General features: G+C 34.0%; 1 protein-coding gene across 9 annotated transcripts; it reads left to right on the top strand.

Annotated features, from left to right (window-relative positions):
• The first annotated feature begins 6,653 nt into the window (after positions 1–6,653).
• On the top strand, positions 6,654–18,169 carry LOC146902972 (serine/arginine repetitive matrix protein). Of its 9 annotated transcripts, none has more exons than XM_085731454.1 (17): positions 6,654–6,798; positions 8,627–8,724; positions 9,577–9,954; positions 10,040–10,313; positions 10,948–11,249; positions 11,633–11,815; positions 12,035–12,781; positions 12,874–12,968; positions 13,060–13,119; positions 13,206–13,294; positions 13,739–13,771; positions 14,608–15,192; positions 15,364–15,438; positions 15,654–15,724; positions 15,814–15,871; positions 16,637–16,895; positions 17,076–18,169. In XM_085731454.1, the coding sequence occupies exons 3-17, from the start codon at positions 9,662–9,664 to the stop codon at positions 17,792–17,794; spliced, it is 3,843 nt and encodes a 1,280-aa protein (XP_085587580.1). In that variant the 5' UTR covers positions 6,654–6,798; positions 8,627–8,724; positions 9,577–9,661; the 3' UTR covers positions 17,795–18,169. The 9 variants fall into 9 exon arrangements, with proteins under 9 accessions (XP_085587580.1, XP_085587579.1, XP_085587576.1 ...); XM_085731453.1 differs by having other exon boundaries at positions 13,739–13,804; XM_085731450.1 differs by having other exon boundaries at positions 9,503–9,954.
• Positions 18,170–18,369: the final 200 nt, after the last annotated feature.

The raw sequence follows: 18,369 nt of genomic DNA, 5'->3' as shown, positions 1-18,369 counted from the left end.
GATAAAATCCCAGGTACCTTTCCGTTGTACTCCTTTCATAACAGAACCTCAGGAGCACTGAATGAAGGAGTTCCAACTGTCGCCTTTGGATCAGAGTGAGAACTGCAGACTGCAATTGAATATTGAATTTAATGAAAAAAATCAACAAATAATATGATATATCTTCAAAATGGATCATTTTATGTGAATTACTATTAACCTTGGAGTAATCGAAGTTGCAAGATTTAAGCCGAGGGGATGGATTTCCATCCAAGAGAGTGTTTTCCAATTTCAAATCTCTATGATGAATTTCCTAAAGCGTAATATAAGACATGAGCTTTTAATGAAGAACACAATTAATTATGAGCGCATGGATACCATTGAATGATAGTAGCTAACACCAGATATTAGCTTTTGGAATAAATATCTTGCATGTAGCAAATATAGGAAAATTTTCAATGTGAATAACTTATTCGCATATACGATTTTTTTTTAAAAGGAAAAACAACAGTTCAATTCAAACACATTAATTCTATAACCTCGTCTTCACTAAATCGACCGGTTGTGCCTATCCTCATGAAGAGTTCACCACCATCAGCATACTCCAAGACAATGGCTAGATGAGAAGGGGTAAGAAAGACCTGCAGAGTGCAGAACAGAAATCTCATTCGCCATTTGTAATAACTTCTGAAAGCTCTGAATTGTACAAATTGAAATATTGCTTCACTGATGCAAATGATTATGACCTTCTTTCTTTCGGTAATGATGCACTACACCATATAACTTTTTGCGCAAGAGAACTACAAGTTATACATGGATTTCCTTATGAGCTGGTCACATTTAATTACGAACAAATCAAGTCTCTTTCGAGAAAAGTTTAAAGAAGTGTGTAAAATGAGATCAGTGAGCAATGCATAAAGTAATGTAGATAACCAAATATTACATTCAAAATGCCCCTCCAAACCTAAAGAAGAAACAATTTTTAAAAAATAAAACTCTTACCTCTTTGAATCTGTAAATATTAGGATGCTTGATGATATGTGGTTAATTATGTTCCAAGTTGAAGATGTTGAAATTCCTTGATTTGAGCTATAACATGTTGTCGGGACGTGTTTCTGAGACACTTTCTGGTTTGAAACTCATTGAAGTGTTGAATATTTAAAGTAACTCGTTTCCTGGTGAGTTTTTCCACCTTGGTGAATTTCCACGTCTACTTGCTCTCAGTGTGAGTAAACAATTCATTCACTGGTGGATTCAGTTCTCAAATTTGCAATTCTTCCAACGTTCTTCACACACTTGATTTATCTTTAAATCATTTTAGTATTGACCTTGAAGGTTTGAATTTGAACAACTGCACTAAATCTCTCCGAAATTTGCATTTGGTGTTAATCATATTTACCTTAAACTCGTATAAAGAATGGGTAAATAGTTTTTTTTTTTTTTTAAGAATCCAAATGCAAAATATAATAAAAACCAAACCAGTTAAGCACAAAATGTGCCTAATGGGAAATGGTACAAAAAATCATAGAGTAACAAACATGACAAAACAGAAACCACAATTACAAACTGGTGTAACCTATACAAAGAGACGACGTAGACCATTAATAATGAAAATCAATAGAGAAACCTGGTTTATGCGTATTTAGCCACCATCAAGAATGAAACTTAATACTATTGAGAAGTTGATCCTGAGAAGCAGTGACGGATCCATGATTTTCAGTTAATGAGGGCAAAATTATATATCACAAATAATTTTGAAAAATTTGTATCAACCTATGAACAATAAATTGATGACATCATTTTCATTATGGAAAAAACTAAAAATTATATCATTGTATACCTAACGTAATGTTTAGAATTTTTTTCATTTTCAATAGTGTTAAAATATTTCTCTTTGTAATTGACAAAAAAAAAATATGAAAAAAAAAATGCAAAATGCTAACAAGCGCCTTTACGACGATGTTTAAGCAACTATAGTAAATAACTTTTGTCTAAAAAGTAATATAATTATTACATTGAAACTACTTTGACTTGTATTTACAAGATAAAATTTATTTTTGTAAGTTCCTTAAACAATACTCCCTCCGTTTCAAAATGAGTGTCGTTTTAGGTGTTTACACACATATTAAGAAATGCAATGATTAAAAGAAAAAGAATGTTTATTTTACCAAATTATCCTTATTACCTATTGGTTAGTTTTAAAAGTAATACTTTGGAAGTAGTGTGCAGAGTATTAATTGGAGAGTACAATTGAAAAGAAAAAGTTATTATTGCATTGGAAACTGAAAGTGACATTCATTTTGAAACAATTTTTTTTTGGCTAAAGCAACACTCATTTTGAAACAGAGGGGGTATGTTAAAAGCACTTGTTAGCATGACAAAAAAAATATTCAATAATGTATCTCTCACATTATTGTATATTTAACTCTTCACAACTTACATTATTCAATAATTTTTTGTGGGAGTAACACTTAATTTTACCTAAGAAAAAAAATTAAATCTATTCAAAAACTCATGAAGAAATTAGAATGTTAATGGGGTCAGCTGTCCCCAATTTACTTAACATGTATCCGTGTCTGCTGAGAAGACACGTTGTTGAAAATTCTCAAATTCTGCTCCTTCCATTTTACCCGAAAACACGCCTGCCACACCATCTGAAAACAAGAACGAATGTCCTTCTTGAAAACATGCGCGCCAAAAAGTTGTTGCGCGTGACATCTGATGTATGATGGAACAACGGTAGTTATACCCAACCAACAATGAAGAAGATGCCAAATGCTATCAAAGAAGTCGCATTCCAAAAATAGATGATTGATGGTTTCATCTTTTCCGCATCCGGCCGAGCACAAAACCGAAACAATTGGAATTACTCCTCTTCGAACTAAGTTGCCCTTCATGGGAATTCTCTTATTAATTGTTCTCCATGCAAAGATGACACCTTGAGAGACACTACTTTGCTCCAAATTAAGTCTGATGGTTGTCGACAAGAAGCTGATATGTAGGCGTTAGAATATGATATACACCTTTTACTTAGTACCTTTCGACGTGGTCATGTTTCCAAACCCATTTGTCATTTACGTTACCCTGCAAAACATGTTATCAAGCAACCTAGCACAATCTACCAACTGTTCCTCTTCCCAGGCAAATCGTCTTCTTCTCCCCCTCAAACCCACCTCGTCAACCTCCCAACCTTCCATCCTCATTGTCGCCACTGAAACATTAGGATCCTCACTTGACTCAAACAAACGCCTAAATTGATCCCACAACACCCCAACCTCTAACATGGAGACACAACAGTCCCTCGATCTAGCAAAATTATAAAACAATCTTTATTGTGCACTCCGTTAACCAAAATAGTTCATGTCAATAAAATGTTTTCTTTAACGCCACAACCTTGGAGTGATTGGAGGGTTGAAGAGTGGCGGGGTAAAACAAGGAGTACGTATGAAAGATGTAAGCATTTTTTCATCAAAAATAGGAACAATTGTTCTTGTCAAAAGATTATTTTGACTAATCAAGTCTACAATCAAGGATTATTTTGTAATTTCACTACATTGACGCTAATGTGACTACTTATTGTACATTTGAGGACGTAAATGACTATTTGTCATTTAAATAATTATATGCGATTAATTGAAAGGAAACTTCAAAATTAATTTGCTTTTTTCTATATCACGTTTTCATTTTTTTTTTAAATTTGAAATAATCATAATAGCACTTGCATTACATGTGAAGCGTTAGTTCAATAGCAGAAGGTAAATCCAAGATACTGGATTCAAATTTCTTCAAACCGATTTTTTTTTATCAATGAGAAAAAAAAAACAAAAAAGAAACGAAAACTAAAGTCTAATGAAAGATACTTTCATAGTCACGTTTTCATTTTTTTTAAAAATTTGAAATAATCGTCATAGCACTTGCATTACATGTGAAGCGTTAGTTCAATAGCAGAAGGTAAATTCAAGATACTGGATTCAAATTTCTTCAAACCGATTTTTTTTTTATCAATGAGAAAAAAAACAAAAAAGAAAAGAAAACTAAAGTCTAATGAAAGATACTTTCATAGTATCAGCTCCAAATACTAGCCAATAAAGGAGGACAAAAATAAAAAATTATAATCTCATTATTAAGAGTAGCTCCAACCAACCAATCGGCACAAGAGTTTCTTTCCCGCAAGGTGTGCATAAGTATAATGTTTCAGTCCTTAGCCAACAGGGATCTAATATAATCAACAATCGCAATATATTGGTGGGTATGCGAGACTCCGTCTTTAATAAATTTTATTGTGGAGAGAGGATCATATTCACAGATTATATATCTGTAATCATGAGTCCAAGCTAGATCAAGACCATGGGATATAGCCTAAAGCTCGACATTAATATCAGATGTAAAACCACAACTTTTGAAAAAGCCATAAATCCAACCCCTAACGAATTCTTAAGAAGAACCCGTAATCGGACCGATCTAGGTTACCAATAGAAGTCTTCAAACCAAATATCAGTACGCTCGTTTGTGATTTTTTGCGGAAGAAATATATTTTTAAACAAAAAATCACTTTCATTATTTTAATATATTTATTATAAAATAATAAAAGTGATTTTTTTAGTTAAAAAATAGATTTCTTCAAAAATAATTTCATAGTGATTTATTCTCTAAAATAATCTTGAATAAACGTCTCTAAAATAACATAGAGCAAACATGCACGTTTGTTCAAGATTATTTTAGAAAAAAATATTTATTATAAAAAAAACCACTTATGTCATTTTTTAGTGTTTGTTTAGGATTTTTTTCTAAAATTATTTTATCAGAAAATCAATTTTTTATTCTAAAATGAAAAGCTATTAGGATTAAAGATGCCTTTATTTCAGTTTAAAAAAAAAATAGATTTTGGGTTAGAAGAATCTAGATATATTTTTATGAAAAGCTATTAGGATTAAAGATGCCTTTGTTTCAATTTAAAAAAAAATAGATTTTGGGTTAGAAGAATCTAGATATATTTTTTTTTTATAGATTTTTAAAAAAATCTAAAGCTACTTCTTTTTGCTCACTATCATAAAAATCATTTTTTTAAGACTTGAAGCTCTTACACTTGACCTCCTTGTCTTTAGAAAAAAAATAGGTTTTGAAAAAACTACTAAAAATAGATTTACATTTTGAGACTAAAAATGATTTTTTTTTAACAAAATAGATTTTTTAAAAATCTAAAACAAGCACAACAAAAATAAAAAAAATGATTTTTTGGTTAAAAATATATTTTTATTTAAAAAATATCCCAAACAAACGGGCCCTAACTTTTTCCAAAATCAATTTTTTTAAGGAATAAGGAGGTAACCCCTGAATAAATTTAAAACCTTTTTTTTTTAGTGATTTTAAGGATAGTAAACAAATGTGAATAACTTTAGATTTTTTTTCTTCAAAATCTCGAGAATAAAATCAAAAGATTATTTCAAAGCAAAATCTATTTTTCTTAAAATTGAAATAAATGCACCCGTTGTTTGTTTCTAATTAAAAATAATTTTTTGTTAAAAAATCATTTTTACCTTAAAATAAAAAGTTATTCTTACTAACTTTTTTAAAATCTATTTTTACTAAAATCAAAGAAATTATGTATCGGTCTTAAATTTTTCAAAAAATATTGATTTTTTTATAGTAAGTAAATGAAGTTTCAACATTTTCCCAAAATCTTTAATTTTAAAACAAAATTCTTTTTTAAATCAAAACAAACGCATTCAACAACAACAACTTTACTTGGTCAAAGTTGATCATACCTTTACTTGGTCAAAACCTCCGATTGGTGTGATAAAGTGTAACGTCGATGCAGCTACCTTCAACAACAACTCTATCATGGGATACGGTATGTGCTTTAGAGACTCCTCGGGTCAGCTATTATTTGGAAAATCAGACGTGTCGCATTTCACCGCCACGGTACTAGAAGCATAATCCGTGGGTTTGCTTGAATCTATCAAAATGGCAATATCAAAGGGATTGCACATTGTTTGCTTTGAATCAGACTGCAAGTCCCTAGTTGATGCACTTGCTGTTTCAAATGTTCCTACCAATGAGTTTGGAGATATCATATCACAATGTAGGAAACTACTGTTAGATAATCCTGATTTTGTAGTGTCGTATGTTCGGAGGCAAGCAAATAAGGTTGCTCATAGTATTGCTAGAGCGTCCTTATCCAATCCTAGCCCCCATATTTTCTATGATGTACCATCTACTTTGTACCCTTTGATTATGAATGAAAAGCATTAATCTTGTCTTTGCTCAAAAAAAAAAAAAGTCAAAACAAATGCACCAAATAAATGGTCATTTTATTCGATCATAACTGTAAGATAGAAACAATAATTGTTACTCCCTCCATCCTAAATTATAGAACGTTTTGAAAAAAATTGTTTAAATATGTTTTTGAAATATCCAAAATGTAGTGTAATTTAGGATAGAGGATGTAATAAATAAAATTGCAGTTTGGAATAGATTAATTAATTAATTAGGAAGATAATTGAGAAGCACATGTCTGTAACACAATGCCAGATATACGGTGTCGAACGACGACATTACCAAAATATCCTCAATAAACAAGGTAACCCAATTTTCTAAAAGACATAAAAGAGAAGGGTAAAACAGTAAATATAAAAGACAACCCAATTTCAGCGATGAATGATCAAAAACACCGTACTCTTCGTCGTTCACGGTTTTGCTTCTTACAAATTTGTACCTATAAACTCATTTCACCACCGTCGTCATTCAACGTTTCAATTTCAACCATTCTTCGATTTTCTCAATCCACGATTAAACCCTCTCTTCATTGCAACATTCAAGGTCTTTCAATTTTCAATTTCGCTCTTTTTTTTCAAATTCATTTCTAGGGTTTTGTTTTTTTTTTTTGCCAATTTTTAATGCCTTTACTCTCCCATTAAGGTTCTTCGTTATTTCCTTCTTTTCATTTTATGTTGATTTTGATCTTAGGGTTTCTAATTCTTACTCCTAGGTCTCGTTTTTTTTTTTTTTTTACCAAATGAAAAGATAATTAAAAAACCATGCTTTTGAGCAAATTGAGATGGAACCAATAGGGTAGAAGATTTATCTGCTTGTATGAACTTGCTATCGCCTAGAAAATACAAGTTATATACTCGCTTTTTATTTTTTGTTATATTTAATATACCAAAATTTGATTTTTATTCATTATCAAGCTATCATATTGTATATTATGAATTAAATAACGTAACTTCTTCGTGTTCAGATTGTGTATTAGTTTCTAATTAGTTGTCATTGCTTAATGTCGTAGCAGATAATGTATTGAACTGAGGAACGAAGATGGGTGTGATTTGTGAGTGTAGGAAACAAAATTTGTCAACAAGAGTGTGCGCATGATGTCACTGCTTGGCACACTAAGAAAGTGGGTCTTGATTTTTGTTTTTTTGTTTTTTTTTTTGCGGAGTTGGAAAACGAGCTGATTATTGGAAAATATTGATCTTCTGTTTTTCTTGTGAATGTGATTAATGAATGGGGTAAAGTTAGTTTTAGAAGTATTGTCAGCATATAGGACTGTGGTGATTGGTTTGCATTGAGTATATTGTTAGCAAATCTTCATAGCATATGTCGGTAGAGTATTTATTCATTTCTGTATATGATAATGATCATGGTGCCGGGTGATGTACAATTGATCTGAATTGCATAACGCCGACTAATATGGAATTTGGAAAAGTTCTTACCTGGTTATGTAATTCACTTTTTGCCATTTCATTTATGTATGGGCATACCTGTTGACATTAAGTTTTCTTTGTTAAAAATTTGCAGCTTCAAAAGATACCTGCATTTTCTTTTTGAGGGGTGGATAGATACCTACATTTTTTTTTTTTTACCAAATGAAAAGATAATTAAAAAACCATGCTTTTGAGCAAATTGAGATGGAACCAATAGGGTAGAAGATTTATCTGCTTGTATGAACTTGCTATCGCCTAGAAAATACAAGTTATATACTCGCTTTTTATTTTTTGTTATATTTAATATACCAAAATTTGATTTTTATTCATTATCAAGCTATCATATTGTATATTATGAATTAAATAACGTAACTTCTTCGTGTTCAGATTGTGTATTAGTTTCTAATTAGTTGTCATTGCTTAATGTCGTAGCAGATAATGTATTGAACTGAGGAACGAAGATGGGTGTGATTTGTGAGTGTAGGAAACAAAATTTGTCAACAAGAGTGTGCGCATGATGTCACTGCTTGGCACACTAAGAAAGTGGGTCTTGATTTTTGTTTTTTTGTTTTTTTTTTTGCGGAGTTGGAAAACGAGCTGATTATTGGAAAATATTGATCTTCTGTTTTTCTTGTGAATGTGATTAATGAATGGGGTAAAGTTAGTTTTAGAAGTATTGTCAGCATATAGGACTGTGGTGATTGGTTTGCATTGAGTATATTGTTAGCAAATCTTCATAGCATATGTCGGTAGAGTATTTATTCATTTCTGTATATGATAATGATCATGGTGCCGGGTGATGTACAATTGATCTGAATTGCATAACGCCGACTAATATGGAATTTGGAAAAGTTCTTACCTGGTTATGTAATTCACTTTTTGCCATTTCATTTATGTATGGGCATACCTGTTGACATTAAGTTTTCTTTGTTAAAAATTTGCAGCTTCAAAAGATACCTGCATTTTCTTTTTGAGGGGTGGATAGATACCTACATTTATAAAAGAGCTGAGGAAGGAAGTTATATGCTTATAAAGACTTAAGGTAAGAAGACGCCCCCCCCCCCCCCCCCCCCCCCCCCACCACCACCCACACCCACACACACAGAATGTATTTGGAATGGAGCAGTTTATTTGTTCTGTTCTCCTTGATTCTACCTTCTTAATTGAATCAAAATGTATACTTTTTTAACCTCTGGTTCAGTTTTGTTTTATTTATACATTACACCCAATGTTTGGTCCTGTTTTAGTTCTAAAATAATAAAATGCACCAAACATAGATTAGAACCCATATTTTCCATTTTGTATCGTCGCATCTTGTCTACCAAGTACCGTCTTTACGATAGTATAGTTCATTCAATTGAACTTGAGATAGTTAAAGTCATTTAGGAAAATGTTCATCTGCTACTTGGACTTGTTGTCATCAGTCTTATGTGAGTGTTATTAAATGAGATTTTGTTTTCTGGATAATTATTTTTAGTTGGAGGCGGTATACTATATGGAGCGATGATATATTAGTGATATCAGAATGAGGGCGTAGTCCTGTATAGAGCAGTTATACATATTATGTAATTTAATCCAGCTTTTTTGAGATTTATCTAGTTGATTGAAGTGAAGGATTTATAAAAAAAATTGGGTTTCCATTTTAAGTGTAGCTTTGTATGAGAATAGTGGTGCTAATACTGTTAATAACTTCTACAAATTTTGACATTTATGTGGACTTCTAATATTTGGAAACAGTATATATGTCAATTGAGTTTGATTTTTCTATTATGATTTTGACCTTTTCAGGTAATTTGTCCAATTCTTCTCTTGTTGTTTAGATTTACCCTTTACTTGAAGGATGTGTGTGAACTAGTGCAATGGCAACATCTAGTAAGTTTGATGCATCTTCCAGTAGCCCGGATAGACCTCTGTACGCTGCGCAGCGTGGATCCAACATAGCTGCTTCATTAGATAGATCAGGTAGCTTTCGAGAATGCATGGAAAATCCAATTCTGTCTTCTCTGCCCAACATGTTGAGAAGTAGTTCTCCAGCAAAACATGGGGATGTGGAGAGCTTCTTTAATTATGTGCATTTTGATCCAAAGTTACTAGTAATAGACCATAAGTCTAATCGTCATGTGGATTATAAGCGACATGTTAATGCTGCTCTTGGAATTTCACCTGATGAATCTCCATCTAGTTCTGCAAAAGGAAAGCTACTGCCATCCCCAGTACCAGAAGACGTCAAGCGTATGAGGGATAGTTTGTATTCAAGCACTGTGAAGGCGAGGTAGTTCTTTGTAGGTTATTTACTTGCATTTAAGATAGGTTTGTGTAATTAAGGAATAACATTGCATAATTATGCATTTCAACAGGGAACGTGTGAAAATGTTTAATGAGGCCTTATCTGTATTCAATGAAGTTTTCCCACCTGTAAATGTGAAGAAGAGATCTCGAGTTGAAGGGTTTTCCAATGATCGTTCTAGTGTAATGTTAAATGACCGCTCAGTCTTGGGGCCAAGCGGTAAGGTTGGCGTTCAAGGTCATCATGTCACCGGTGGTTTTGAACTAGATCAGCAAAAGTCGGAAGAAAGGACCAAAAGTCTTGGCCCAAACAAGCGCCCTCGAACTTCTATGGTGGATGTAAAGGTATGTGTCTGACGTTTTTCCCCACGATTGTTTTCTAGTGTTAACACTGCACAATTTCATTCTTTCTTTTAATTCCTTTTAATGTTTTTTTATTCAATTTTACATTGTTTTGGTTTGAATTTCATTCTTTCTTTTAATTCCTTTTATTGTTTTTTATTCAATTTTATATTGTTTTAGATTAAATACTGCATTTATATTAGTATACTATATATACTTTGTAGTATATTTTGAAACATTTGTTCTCCATATCTCCAACTGACACGATAATTGGTTTGGTTAAATTCTCTATTCTCAAAAGATATGTGCTAGAACATTTCCTCACTTGTGTGCTAGTAGATATATCGCTTCATATATAGAATTTTTTATGCATAAAAAATTATGGTATATTTGTTGTATACAATTTGCATTAATCCTTAAGCTTTGTATTTCATTACCTTTAGTTAGTTTATGCCATTAGTGTATTTTTTTTTTTTTTTAAAGTGGCGAAATACCGAAATGTAGATTTTCTTCCTGTTCTAATGAGGTACGGGTGTGTGTCGGTGGCTTTAAACTTGTGTTATTTCTTTTATATGTCAAGTCAGCTTTAAGATTAACATGGTGTGCACAGAACTGATCGTGTTTTGATAAATTCTAGATGGATGTACGCACCAATTCTCTCGTCAGGCCATCAGGGACTGTTGATAGAGATAAAGAAAAGCTACGGATTGCCAATAATGGTGTAATTCAGAGTGAAGAGCGAAACTTACCTATTGTAGGTGATGGTTGGGAAACGTCAAAAATGAAGAAGAAGAAGCGTTCATGCATCAAATTAGATGTTTCTCCAAGTACTACATTGAATAAACCTGTTAATGGTTTCCAGGAAACTAAACAGGGAATGCAACAACGACTTGCTACTGATTCTCGGTCGAAATTGAGTAACGATTCTAATTCTTTTAGGTATGGAAGTATTGGGTAAATTGTTGTTGTTGTTGTATGAATATTTTAAGTGATCAGTGCAATCTTTATTATCATGTTTTTCAGTTTAATAGTTTTTGTAGATATTGAAACATGTTAGTAAATTATTATCACGTTTTTCAGTTTAATAGTTTTTGTGGATACTAAAACATGTTAGTAAATGGTGAAAGGATCTATTTGAAAGAAAGAGTTCTATTGTTAGGGATTTTGCTAGGTTCTTTCTTGTTTTTATGACAATGGCTTTAAACTCTAATGGAAGATTTCATGTAACAATATACTGTTTTTTATCATCATCATCATCAAATTCTTATTTGTTTTGCTAATATTAGATTATAGATATAATATTTTCATGTATCTTTGTATAGGCTGGGAGTTTCTAATGGAACTGTTGCAGCTAGCAAATCAGATGGAATCTCTCAGCAGACTGGGTTGGGTATACGTACCCCTACCCATAGAAACGGCCAAGATAATAATTCCCTTGTCAACGATAAGCGGGGTCGTTCTGTTAGTTCAGACAAGGATAGGGTGAACTTCAGAGCTGTTAACAAGTAAGCCCCGCAAGCTGTGGCTCCCATTTTCTCCTTTATATGATTTTTTACTTTGAGGACAAGATCTTTCCTTGGCTGCATTTTTTACATGCTGCTTCTTATATTCTTGTCCCATTTCTATGTGCTTTTGGAGCCTTGTGATTAGTGATTAAAACCTCTTCATGTTTATGATTTGAATTCTGCAGTTGATTAAGTTTCCATATCATGTTTTATGCCCAGGGCAACTGTTCGTGACGAATTCAATTCAGCTAGCCCTACCTCAAGTGCTAAAATGAATACTGCTATTCGGGCTCCACGGTCAGGTTCAGGAGTTGCCCCCAAGATGTCACCGGTTGTTCATAGAACAGCTGTTCCTAATGATTGGGAGCTTTCTCATTGCACCACAAAACCCCCAGCTGGTGTTAATAGTACTAACAATCGCAAACGTGTGGCATCAGCACAGTCATCTTCCCCGCCCGTTGTCCCCTGGCAGAGGCCACAAAAGAGCTCTCGCACTGCCAGAAGAACAAGTTTTGTGCCTGTTGTTTCGAGTAATGATGAAGCTCCTGCCGTGGATGCTGTTTCTGATGTGGCTGGTAATGATATTGGGTTAGGATTCGTGAGACGCTCAGCTGGCAGTTCTCCTCAGCAAATTAGATTAAAAGGTGAACCTTCACCTTCGTCAGCTTTATCTGAAAGTGAAGAGTCTGGGGTGGCTGAGGTTAAACCAAAAGAAAAGGGCAGGAAACCAGAAGAGATAGATCTGAAAGCTGGACAAAATGTTCCAAAGGTGTCTAACTTGGTAACCAGAAAGAGTAAGCTTGTTTCTGGTGAAGAACTTGGAGATGGTGTTCGGAGGCAAGGCAGGACGGGGCGCAGTCTCAATGCCACAAGGTCACTGGCACCAATGACATCTGAGAAGCTTGGAAAAATAGGAACTGCGAAACAACTAAGAAGTGCAAGACAAGGATGTGATAAGAATGAAAGGTTAAAATGCTTCTATCTCCTGCTATTTTTTTTTTTTTTTTTTTTTGAGCACATGAGCCGAAGTCTTTAAGGTTTTTATGGAATCCTTGCAGCAAGGTCGGTCGTCCACCAACAAGGAAGCTTTCTGATCGTAAGGCCTATGCTCGTCAAAAGCCTACTGCCATCAGTGCAGCAGCAGATTATTTTGGTACTAGTTAAAACATTAGAAAATTAAATAACACAACATTTATATGTTTAGTGTAAGTATCCTTGTTCATTTTTTTGTTTCGTTGGTTTAGTTGGGTCAGTAGATGGACACGGGGAGTTATTGGCTGCTGTGAAGGGTGTTATCAAATCTGGTATAAATCATACTAAAACTTCATAACTATTCTTCCTAAATAATTTCCCTCTGATGGAGTAATTTAAAGTATTTTTATTACTGCAGCCTACTCCTTCTCCAGCCCATTTTGGAAGCAGATGGAACCTTTCTTCAGTTTGATAACCGAGGAAGATATTACTTACTGGAAGCAGAAGGTACTAATATTCGTTTTTTCAATGATAGACTTCACTTTTCTTTTTTAAAGTTTGTGACAGATCAGTAGTCACGCTTAACTATTGACACTTAGTCACGACACTTCCATAGGAATTATGATGGAAATTAGTACATTGCAGCGATGCTTTAGATTTTTGTGATGGTGTCCATAGTATCTTAATTGCACATAAAGTAGCAGATTAACTATATCATGTGTAAGTAATTATTGATGAGGAAGACCTTGTTGTGTTATTGTATGCGGTTACTCGTAGGTTCTGTTTTGTCCTATTAGATCATTGGTTGGTTCTATTGGATGCAATGAAATGTGTCTTAGGCTGCACTGCTATAGGAATTGGATCAATAAAATGATGAAACATTTATTCCCATCTGCAATTGCTCAAGAATCTGAATCTGAAATCGGGCTACATTTTTTATATGAATTACAGGAAAAGTTTATCTCAATTCCAGGATTGCAGAGGGTGGTTCCACTCCCTACTTTCTTAAAATCTGCCGTACCCTGCACTCCTCTCAACTTTTTTATTCTGTTATTTTCCCTCTTGTTAGATGTACCTAACTACGTAACTGTCACTAGCAGAAACTGACTCAGATTCTATTCTCTTCATTCCTATTTCACCTAACAAACACCTTAATTACTCTGGGTTTACTAGTATTAATACTGACTACTGAGAATTGTTGAGTGTCAATTAGAAGATAAGCGCAATGGTTCCTTTTGTTTTAGACATGTATTTGATGTTAAAGATATGACATTGCAGAATAATGCAGCCCAGGCATTGACTGTTCTAGTAAGATATGACATTGACACATATCAGCTTCTATGTATCTGATATCATTTGGTAACTATATTGACTAGATGGCATAATGTTGAGCTGTATATTTTCACGTCGATACACCAAATCTTAAAAAGCTTACGGAGATTAGCTTAGATCTGATAAAGTAGTGGCTGTGTTTAAACCTTTTCTTCTCTATATGATGGAAGTTTTTGGCTGTTATTGGAAATTTGCTGATGATTGATTATTTTCGAGTTAGAGTGATGACAAAATTCTTGTTACACTTATTTACTACGAATGTTTGTTATGTTCTGAACCAACATGGAACAATACTCACTGCATTTTATTTTTTGATCATGCTTTCCGTATATCTTTTCTGCATTAGTTTGTTGTGAAAACCTTCGCTTCAAATCTTTTTATTGGTTCGAAAAATCTTTTCTGCATTAAATTGGTTCGAAAAAATGGAATTTCTGAGACAAATCTAGAATACGAACCAAACTTCTTTAACACTTCACTTACCCTTTTAGGTAAATCTTGAATCAAGCACTCTGACTCCAACTCCGGTTCCTTCAAACATAGATGGTTGTGAAACCATTGTTAATAGATATGGATTGATTGGCTGTGAAAGAGATGTCAGGTCTGATGCTCAACGTAGTGCTTGTAATAATACAGAAAAGTTACCACTGCCCAAGGGAGATCATAACATGGTACCTCTCTGTCAACGACTTATAGCTGCTTTGATATCAGAAGAAGATCGTAGCGGTGGAAATGAAGATTTGAAGTTTGATGCATATGATAATGAATCTGAGCTTGATGGAGAATTAGAATTGAGTGGTTTAGATCACCATTCACTATCTAATTTTCAGTTTTCTTCTCATTCTGCTAATAATGGTTATGGAATTATTGGGAAACCGGCACATGATGAAAGTGATATGATTGATATTCCTAATTTTGGGTTGAATCCAAGCTTTGGCAACTCAATAAATGGTTTTCTTCATGATAAAGCATTAATGTCTAGCTTGGCCTGTTCAGAGTTGCAATACAATAGCTTGGGTATAAATGATAAGCTTCTATTGGAGCTTCAAAGTATTGGACTTGACCTTGAATCAGTGGTAAGCTTACTTGCCTATTCCAGTGACTTTTGACTATATTGTTCTAGCTTGTTCGCAATTTTTTCAGAAATCTCTTTAATTTTACTAATGGATTACTTACAAATGTTATGACTTTTGTTTCATATTTAGTATGTTATTATGATCGTAACTGTTTTTTTTTTCTTCTTATAGCCTGAAATGGTGCAAGAAGAGGATGAAGCCATATCGGAGGATATTACTAGGTTAGGCGAGCTTTACCAAGGACAGGTACAATTGATGCTGAATTCAAGTTATACTGTGCTAACTGTCAAAATCCCCCTACCCCCGTATCTATTTTTGTTATATGACATTTCACACAGTATGACCATTTAGATCGGTTGTAGAGCCGGGGAGATTTAATTAATAAAATTCGTCAGTAATGAAGTTGATCTTTTATCTTATGTGATTTAGTTTGTGATTTTTTACTTTCTTCTGTATCGTAGGTTTCCAAGAAGAAAAATTTGCTCGATGGATTGTTGAAATCTGCATCAGCAGCAAAAGAACTTCATGAAAAGTAATTGCACTGCCATTTTTACCCGTTAAATGCTAATTTTAATTTTTTGTGTGGGTCTCTATTGTTCTAAATATAAACTTGTTTGACAGGGATTTTGATCAACGTGCTCTAGACCAACTTGTTGTGACAGCTTATGAGAAATACACGGTAATCTTCTTGACATTCAAAATTACTGTTTGTTTATATAATCTGGTTGTCAGCTTTAGAACAAGATTTTTCCATGCTAATTTAGTTTTACCCCGAACCTCTGGGCTGAAGATCTAGCTAGAGCTATATTACAATAGTTGCATAAAATGTTGGGGATATTTATATTTTTTTATTAAAAGGGGATATTTATATTACACTACTGGGTAGTGATTTCAGAGTGAGGGCCTGTTTGGTCTCTCTGTCATTGTTCAGGTCTTTTTTCTGAGTGCGGATTATAAGAGACATATCAAAGTGTGAAAGGATCATATATTGTGCTGTGTAAACATTTGACAGTAAGTGATAATCACAGTGCTCCTCCTACCTCATTATGAAATATGAAATCCTACCATTTACATTTGGAAATGTTGAATCTCAAAGGATTCTTACTCTGCTCTTTAAATTTGTATGCGACAGTTTTAGCCCATTCTTGGTATTTGTAAGCAAAACCAAAATTCATGCTTTGACCTATTATTTGCCTAAAATGATTAAAATTGGCCTTAGGAAAATCGTCCAACATTCTATTTTCTATTAGAGTCAATAAAAGGGTGGCCATTGTGTGATGATGAAGTCCCACGTTTCTGTTAGCAAAGTCTAAAACTCGAGAGAACTAGATCACAAGCTAGGAACCTTAGTGTTGCAGTTGTAACAAGGCTCACCCTATAAAATGCCCTGTATTGCATAATTACGTCATATGTCAGAGTGGCTTGACAAATGATTAATTGACAGGCTTGTCGAGGTGCATCGAGTGGAAAAAATTCAAGCAATAACAAAATGGTCAAGCAAGCTGCACTGGCATTTGTTAAATGGACATTGGAGCGATACCACCAATTTGAAGATACAGGCAAGAGCTGTTTCAGCGAGCCTTTATTCAAGGATTTGTTCCTAACTGCTTCTTCCCAGCATAGCATTGTTAGGAAATCAGATGGATTGGAGGCTGATTCTTCAAAACCATATGCTTCTCCTCTGTCTCTGGAAGCAACACCAGGTTCTTCATTAATTTCTGGCCTGCATAATTTTATGTTGTTTTTATTCCATATATCTGTTGTGTCAGCATGCTCACTTACATACTTAGATAACAATTTATATATATATTTTTTTCCTTTTGCTCCTTTCAGCACACACTAGATTTTGATATTTTGAATTATATATATTTTTCTTTCTGCAGCTTCCATGGGTTCACAGCCGAGCCCATCACCAATTTCTCAGAATTTGGATAATCTTGATCTCACTTCATCAGATATGCTTCCTGCTTTAAATAATTCATCTGAGCAAACCAGTGGAAATGAAGATTTCTGGTCAAACAGGGTGAAGAAGAGAGAATTGTTCCTTGATGATGTCGGGGGTACTCAAGGTAATTCAAGTACTCCGGGGATTGGAAGTTCTCTAACAAGCAGCACAAAAGGAAAGAGGAGCGAGAGGGAGAGAGATGGAAAGGGACACGGCAGAGAGGTACCATCCAGAAATGGAACTACAAAAGCTGGTAGACAAGCATCATCAAGTGCTAAAGGAGAAAGAAAAACCAAAACAAAGCCTAAGCAGAAAGCAACTCAGCATTCTGTTTCTGTAAATGGCCTCCTTGGCAAGTTGCCAGAGCAACCAAAACCGGCATTGCCTTCTGTTTCAAAGTCTACCGAAAAGCCTAGTTATAGAAATACCAAGGAAAAGGATGAGTTTGGCTTGGGTGGATTGGATGAGCCAATTGATTTGTCCAACCTCCAGCTGCCTGGAATGGACGTGCTCGGCGATCCCGGTGACCTTGCTGACAATGGTCAAGATCTTGGTTCATGGTTGAATATTGATGACGATGGATTACAAGATCATGACGACTTTATGGGCCTTGAAATTCCCATGGATGACCTTTCAGACTTGAATATGATGGTTTGAAGCTGCTTTCTTTGTACATAGTTCATTATTATACCAATAACAAAGGAAACAAAGTACTCTGAAGAAATAACCAGTTACATAGGATGGTTTTATGGCTAATTCTGTCTACAATTAGGATATATAGATTCTTTGGTAAATTATTCTCTCCAAGTGTTGTTTTCGAGTGACGTTTTCAGCTGTTCAGATTTTGCTCGTGTTCAAATTTGTGACTTCCACTGTAAAGATCTTTTTGTTCAAGGTAGAAGTTAGTATTCCTAGTGATTATATGTTAGAAAACATTACTCTGGTTGTAGCTCTTACAAATCAGAGAACAAGGTCTCATGTACATACATTTAAGTTTTATAATAAAATTAGCTTTTTTGTTTGCCGGAATGACATTAAGTTTGCTACTCTTTGTTGATCTCCTTCCTCCCTCCTCTTCCTTTGGTTTTCTTTTGGATTTTGCATTTTGCAGATACATACCTCAATGTGATGTGGTGCAAGTGGTTTGCTGCAGTTGCTTCATCATGGTGTTATCCACATTATTCATAGGTTGGAAAATTTTGACGACTGATGTGAGTGTTGTGAACTGATTA

Source organism: Medicago sativa, chromosome 8 (assembly GCF_051527215.1).
Source record: "Medicago sativa cultivar Bolivia chromosome 8, Bolivia_mono, whole genome shotgun sequence".
Lineage (NCBI taxonomy): Eukaryota > Viridiplantae > Streptophyta > Magnoliopsida > Fabales > Fabaceae > Medicago > Medicago sativa.
This window is presented reverse-complemented; position numbering and strand designations above follow the sequence as displayed.

Bases quoted from the DNA above. Each gene is read 5' to 3' on its own strand.
- LOC146902972 (XM_085731448.1), top strand. From the start codon at position 9,542: ATGGCAACATCTAGTAAGTTTGATGCATCTTCCAGTAGCCCGGATAGA. The intron at 12,969-13,059 runs GTACTAGTTAAA...TCGTTGGTTTAG, and splicing joins TGCAGCAGCAGATTATTTTG to TTGGGTCAGTAGATGGACAC. The intron at 15,872-16,636 runs GTAATCTTCTTG...ATTAATTGACAG, and splicing joins CAGCTTATGAGAAATACACG to GCTTGTCGAGGTGCATCGAG.